Source organism: Penaeus japonicus, unplaced genomic scaffold, assembly GCF_977035675.1.
Source record: "Penaeus japonicus unplaced genomic scaffold, GWHDUDI00000001_assembly GWHDUDI00000010, whole genome shotgun sequence".
NCBI lineage: Eukaryota > Metazoa > Arthropoda > Malacostraca > Decapoda > Penaeidae > Penaeus > Penaeus japonicus.
The window spans coordinates 10,540,034-10,547,533 of NW_028234412.1; the positions used below are offsets into that span (position 1 = coordinate 10,540,034).

At 38.3% G+C, this 7,500-nt stretch overlaps 1 protein-coding gene across 2 annotated transcripts in view; it reads left to right on the forward strand.

The window, feature by feature from the left end:
* LOC122257310 (uncharacterized) overlaps window positions 1–7,500 on the forward strand; it is a 26,498-nt gene that overhangs the window by 17,456 nt on the left and 1,542 nt on the right. For both annotated transcript variants that reach the window (XM_086540648.1, XM_043022541.2), the window contains exons 5-10: window positions 478–1,240; window positions 5,445–5,613; window positions 6,260–6,403; window positions 6,634–6,762; window positions 7,034–7,214; window positions 7,398–7,500. The exon at window positions 7,398–7,500 is cut by the window's right edge and continues 13 nt beyond it. In XM_086540648.1, coding sequence (XP_086396774.1) covers window positions 478–1,240; window positions 5,445–5,613; window positions 6,260–6,403; window positions 6,634–6,762; window positions 7,034–7,214; window positions 7,398–7,500 — 1,489 coding nt within the window. The remainder of the gene's footprint in view (window positions 1–477; window positions 1,241–5,444; window positions 5,614–6,259; window positions 6,404–6,633; window positions 6,763–7,033; window positions 7,215–7,397) is intronic.

Below are 7,500 nucleotides of genomic sequence, written 5' to 3' on the forward strand. Positions count from 1 at the left end.
GGTTGCCACTTCTCGCCGGGCCTGTCGGGATTGGGTTAATCATTATATTATTATTAATGATTATGATAATACTCCACCACAGAGGTGGGGATAAAATAACTCATCCATGAGTTTCTCTGCTTTTTGGCAAACCAAGGTACTGAAAATGTGTGTAGGGCCAGTGGGAGTGCATTAGCTATGTGCTTCCCAATCAAGACCTTAGGAGTTACCACATGTCCATAACCACTGCATACTTAAGATAATTATACAGAGGTCATGGAGGTCAGGGGACTTCTTGGGTCTTAACTGATATTTTTTATTTAGCTTGAATATGTAATTCTGATAAAGACATAGTGCTGAAACACATTTGACACGGTGAACCAAGATAATTTGTACACATATCACATCCTATGACCTTCCTCTTACAAGAGTATTACATAACAATACTTCCAGTATTTCAGTATGTTTCACAGATTACTCATGCAGCTCATCTTCCAGGCGGCATCTAGCAGAAGGCAGAAGGGGCAACAACAGCCGGGATTCACGAAGTGAGTCCCCAAGCACTTCCAGTGTCAGTTCTCAGGGATCCTACCACAACCCACGCCAGAAGAGGAGATACAATAGCAATGCTGATGGCCAGAACACTCAACCTCATCACCAGCAGCATCACCGTTATCACCAGAACCATCGTCCACATCTCAATCAACATCATCCTTCACATCATCAGTACCATTATCAGCAACAAATCTCCGGCCAGCAGGGTGGTGGTGTAGGTGGAAGGGGGAACCATCTGTATTACAACTCTTTTCCAGATGTAGCTAACAGAGACTGTACCAACTATCATAACCGAAGATACGAGCGAGGTTATAATAATTATGGTTACCATGGGCACTATGATTATTATCCTTCACATCACTACAATGCTGGTGATGGAAGATACAATCATGGGTACAATAACAGGTACCATAACAACCACAGAAACCACTACAACAACCACTGCCCTCCACATAACAGTAAAAATAATAGGGACCAATGCAAACTGCCAGTGAGTGAACGTGCTGGGACTTTCAGCAGTGAGCGAATAAATGGAAACTTCCAGTGGAAGTGTGAAGTGGTGGGAACTCCTAGTGATCTGTTAAATGGGTCAGAGTGGGACAACCTTTCGCAACAAGTTTGGGATACGTTCCAGTGCCACCAGCAGACGGACAAAACCTTTGTTAAAAAGATGAAACTGAAGGACAAGATTTACAATGTTATAAGGGTGAGTAAAATTATCTGGATTTTTATTACATATTACCGTTGATTTATTCATTTCTTTTCTTTCCACTCAAGAATAGAGTTCAATGAATATTCTTTATAGGGTTTCATTATTTAATTATGTGGTTAGCTCAGACTGAGCTAATGCCATCAGAAAAGGATTTTTTGAAGCTGTGGGCACAAGGAAAGAAAGTAGAGGAATTGAGGAAAATGTTTCCTCCTGAAGTCAAATGAGGCTTTCTCCCTAAAACCATCACAAAATAAGGGTTTAGATTGTCTTTCGAAGGCTGTAGTTCTGGACACTGAGCAGTATCCAGTGTCATGTACATGAATGACACCTGTCTTTTTGCCCTAAATTTTTCCATGATTTACATGTTGATTAGCCCATTTGATAAGAAAAACATGAAATCAGTGTCATAGATACAAATATTTATAGGCCTACAGTGGTAGATCAGCTGGTCATTTTTATTAATCACCTATTTTTTTAAAGTAAGGTAAAGAAATATGATTAAGAAAGCCAGATGACCTGGCTAGAAAAGCCACAGTATGGTAATGCTCTAGTGTTCAAACCAGGTGTACTGACAAAGAAGCCCTTCACACTCGGAGTCAGAGTCATTGTACTCACACTGCGGTCATAGCGGAATTTGCAATGCCCATAGTGGTGTCATGCTGGAGGAACGGGCCTGCCCCTGGTACTCACATCATCTGTTATGGATATACTGGCCAGAGAACCCAAAGTGCTCTGGCACATTTATGATGATTGTTATCATTAAAATGACCTACTAATGATCTAAATACAATCTGTACACTGCCCATCACATGGCAATGACTTTTTGCCATTTGCTGGCAATTCTTCTACTTTTGCTATTTTTTCTTTCTGCTTCTTTCTTTTTGCTTCTGCTTGGTTGCTCCCCCTCTTCAAATATCATTTGCTTCTGCTTGTTTGTTCTTCTTCTCTGACTGCTTGTTCTCATACAAACTATTGCAAGAGGATTTGGCAGCAAGATACATTATGTAAAGAATGCTATTTAACCCATTCACGCCGGGGCGGAATTTCGCCTACTCCCGATAACGCCGGGAAGATTTCAAGCGCGCAACCGTTCGTGCCGGGGTGTTTTCCCGCTGCGCGCGGTCGCTCTGACGCTCGCAGAGCGTTTTTCACCCACCCTATCCTTATGGTTTGCGTGATTGCGTCTAAAGTGTAATCATGTGTAGAAAGTAGTGCTATGTTCAGAGGATGTATATCAGTCGAAAAAGATGTTATAGCACTGTTTTTTTAGTGTTATTCTATTGAACTTTTTCCATATTCTTTACTCCTATGTTGTAATACCAATGGGAAGTGGAAGCATTCTTCTAGTGAGGTAACAAACATAGTTTTTTTTTTCAATTTTTTTTTCTTCCTAAACGAAAAGAAAGAGAATATGAACAACCATACATGTGCATACAAGTGAATGCAAGTAACAGCAATGTTTTTTCAAGTGTCGTTTTCTTTTAGTGGGGCAACAAAAAGATGTTATATAATTTTTTTTTTTTTTTTTTTTTATTCCTCGGCCAATTACAATTGATTTTACGATAGTCTTTCGACTCAGATCATCATATTCAACAAATCAGAAACAGAAATCACCATGCCGTAATCAAGATTACGTATGTACCTGAGACGTCATTCATATTACGTTATATCCCATTTTCTACTATTTAGAAGGATAAACTAAAGTAGCTAAGACAAATCAAGTATGAAAATCGAATTGTACTAAGAATAATCTATCATTCTAATGCGGACGTTTCAGCACGTCGCTACTGGCCTCCCGGCGCGCGGGCCGAAAATGTAGCACGTGCCAGGACGTCACCCGGGTCCGGGGCTTTTTTCGACCACGTGTCAGCACGTCAACCGGCGCGAATGGGTTAAACTAGCAAAAGAAGTTATTTAATGGAATAGCACTTAAACTGATGCAAGCTACTTGTATGATTATGTAACGTCTGATAGTTGTTGTTTTTCCCAGCTGTGTATGTGGTAACAGCTGTAACTCAGGAGCCAATTATCCTTTTCACATTTTTTTTTTTTTTTTTCTCTCTCTCTCTCTCCTTTATTTACCCTTTTTGTGCATAAATATTATTTTAAGTAGCAGATTATCCTTTTGCCACTATTCTGTATTACCTGAAAGAATGGGCATTCCTGTATCTTTTTGACGTTCAACCATCAGGTTATTATGTAAGTCGCATAGTATATAAACACTGGTTTACTTGTTTTCTTTCTTATTATGCAATTTTTAACATGACAAGTGTCTTTTGTTGGAATATACCAATGTTACTATTCTCAAGTATGAAAGTGAAATGAAGCAGAATTGAAATATATTTTATACCAAATAGGTGACATAGAATGAAATTAGGCATTCTTCACTTTTATTAAGTGAATTTCTTAATTGTCACTGTACTGATCTGAGTTTGTACTATTGCCTGCAAAAGTTCTGTTCCTCACACTGGTATGAATGCCACATATTTGGCAACATTGCATTCCCTCTCACTACTTGATCTAACCTTCCACTCCCTCTATTCCTCCCTCTACTCCTTCACCTGCTAAATCACAGGCTAAGGATACAAAGATTTTGGTGGATATTAACCCATTGTGGATGTGTGGCAACACAGTACCAATAGTCATTATGGCACATTTGATGTTAGGGGAGAGTGGATCACTGCTCTCCTCTGTTACGCTTTATGTACAAAACGGTCTTACTGGCACAAGGGTATATTTCAGATACCTTACATGGTCTAGATCATCTTCCTCTTCTCATTCTGCCAGTACTTTAGAGCCAGAGGTTGGCATCTTGCTGTATGTCATAACTCTCTAAAGATAATGCTTGGTAGAATCAATGGATTGGCACCAATAAAGGCTTTCTTTCCTGCTGGTGATAGGAGAGAGTGGTGCCATCTACATTTGGGATTTTAAACTAAAACTTTTGGTGAAAATTACTGCAATTATAGTTGCAGTTGGCATCATCAATCACTAAATAGTTATTACTCATACTTTGATAAATCCCTAACATCAAATATGTCAAGATGACTATTGGCACATACACCATGCCACCTGTCATCAAGCCAAAAACCTATTTTTGAAGTGTTGGGTATTGGAACCACTTATATTGTAAAAGTGGGATATTTAGAGAAAGGAAAGAAAAGTAAGAAACTGTTTGCAGTCGGAGAGCTGCCATACTGGATACGATTAAGTGATAGGTCCCCAAAGAAGGAGAGTATATATATCACACAGTGGATATTAGGATTATTGCCACTGTTTTGAAGATTAGAATTTACAAGGCAAGAAACCCAACATATCTTCCGCTTTGATCAGTGTATCCATTTATCAAAATGTAAATAGAAGTTGTATCTCTCTGATCTGGTTTACGTTCTGTGGAGCTTTCTTCTTCATAACACAGGAATATGTTAATGAAATGAGGAATCTAGACAGGGATTTCCTTAGGGGTAATCCTGTTTGTTTTCTAGTATTTAATGTGTATTAAAATAAGACTGCACTTGACAGTCACCCCGAGTACTACTGTCTAGCTTTGATAGTTGTTTAATGGATACTTAAATCCTATTTTTTAGTTATTAGTTCACTGGTCTGCATTGTCACATTATTGCACTTATTGTTACTACAAATTTCTTGTAAATGCCCAATTGTGGTTTCTGAATGGTAGTGACATTAATTAACTGGCCCATACTGAGGCTGTTGCAAGTGTTCAATAGTCCCCCAATGATTACTTGTATAAATTATTGTATGATTTTTTTTTTTACTCAATATAAAGTAAATAAATGAAGAATACGCTTTTAATGTCTTGCAAAAGATGTTAAACAGAATTACTCCAGTAGGATTACTAATTATTTTTGATTCTTCAAGAGTTAAATTAGATAGTCTGTGCTTTTTCATAACTTTTGTGTTGAATAAGAGAGTCGGATGAAAAGAATGGAATTATAATGATATAAGCACAGCTCAGGTAAGTGAAGAGAAGAAGAAAGTAGAGAGAGAGTTGATGTGCAGTGTTTCCATTTATTTTTATGTTTTAATGTATCTGGATATTCATTTAGAATCAGTTACGAAATAGTGGTTTTAATGGAAAATGGGTTTTGGGTAACTGCACCTTCGAATATGCACAATTACACACATATGTATTATTGTACATACAACTTCATATAGTCTGTACCATACACCATTACAGAACGTCCTGCCCATGTGTCACTTGTTTGTGGTGGGATCCTCTCTTAGTGGCTTTGGTGCTGACAGTAGTGATGTAGACATGTGCCTCATGGTGACACCAGGGGACCTCGACCAGCGCAGGGAGGCCACGGCTGTCCTCCGCCTGCTGCAGAGAGAACTGAACAACTGTGGTATGTGGTCTTCTATGTTGAGCTTACAATTTATCTTCCAGGTTTCATAAATTGGAATGGTAGAGTGGAACAGGCTTATATGAGAAAGATAAATCTTCTTCTTCTTCCTCCTTTTCTTTTCTTTTCTTTTCTTCATTCGGTTTCCTGTCTGCTGGTTTTAAAGTGCTCTCTGTGTCCCTCCTTTTGATGCTTGCATTTCTTAATCTTCTTTTACTCTCCTTTTTTTTTTTTTCTTCTTATATTATCTAATTTTTTTTAACTTCTTCAACCTGAATACATGGGGAAAATTCCCTTTTAATGGCCATTTATATGAATATATGTCCATGGATGCATGTGCATGTGTGTTTGTGCCCTGAGATAAAGTGAGAAATATTCTATTTTTCACCTGTGAGAAAAATGTGTATATATCTGTTTATAAATGCTTTATTTGTTGACACTCAACCTATGTTTTCTTGTTTATGTTGTTGGCACTGTGTTCTTCTCTCTTTCTGTCAGATTTTTTTTTTCTCTCTCTCTCTCTCTCCCTAGAATATTAGATTATTGCAGTATTCTGACAAAGAATCTTTATCTACATATTCTTTCTGTCAGGCTCGGTGCACTGAATTATGCAGACTTTGAACCTTCATTCACTCATTCTCTTTTTCAGGCTCAATTCAGAAAATGGAATTGATCCGAGCTAAAGTTCCCATCCTCAAGTTCAGAGACTCTGACTCAGAAATTGATGTAGATCTCAACTGCAACAATGCTGTAGGGATCCGCAACACACACCTTCTCAATTCCTATTCTCAGTGTAAGTAATGATTAGATAACAGATTTTTTTTTCTTTTGATCTTAACCGAAAATGGCAAATTGCATCTGTTTGTACCTGGGTCCTGTAAGAGATAAATGCCATATATATGTAATCAAGAATTTGAAATACCTTTTCTTTTGTGATGTCTGATGAATACTCACTTGCAGATGTTACTAATGATTTTTCGTCTATTCTTAATGCCTTTAAGACACAAATATGTCATTTTACAGTGGATTGGCGAGTTCGTCCCCTGGTGCTGGTCGTGAAGCTCTGGGCACACTACCACGATATCAACAATGCCAAGGACATGACCATTTCCTCCTATTCTTTAGTCCTCATGGTCATACATTACCTGCAGCGTAAGTTTAGGCTCCTTCAGCACTTGGTATTTGTGACATAAAGTTGTGAAATCACCTAGTTGAATTGCATTTTGAGAGTGTGGGTTAGTGAAAGGGAGTGAGTGAGTGAGTGAGGAGGGAGGGAGAGAGAGATTGAATAAGAGAGAGAAAGGGAGAGAGTGAGTGAGTGAAACAGAATAGGAGAAAGTGAGTGAATGAGTTCTAAATTTGTATGACATATTGTGTTATGACCATATGCTAATTAATTTGAAATATACTTATTCCCTGATAGATGGAACAGAACCACCTTTATTGCCATGCCTTCAAAGGGCATTCTCAGAAAAATTCCGGCCGTACACTCACATCCTGAGCAGCCCAGTCACTGAAAAGATGCCCACTTTCACATCCAACAACCATGACAGCTTAGGGAAACTTTTCCATGGGTTCCTGGATTATTATGCGAACACATTCACGTAAGTTTGGTCATGACTAACTTCTCTATGGCAATCTCGGTTTCATAAGAGAAAGTGTGATATTGGACTTGGCTACAGGTGTTCTATGATTGTTTTATATGAATGTATGATATTCTTCATACTCTGATAGTATTTTCATCTGATTAATTGAATTGATTATTTTAATTGGATTTATGCTCACAGATTTATCGAGGACACAATCTCAGTAAGGACTGGAGGAACCATGCCAACGAGTCAGTGCCGTTCTGTCAGGTCTCGCAAGAACGATTCCCGCATGTGGAAATAT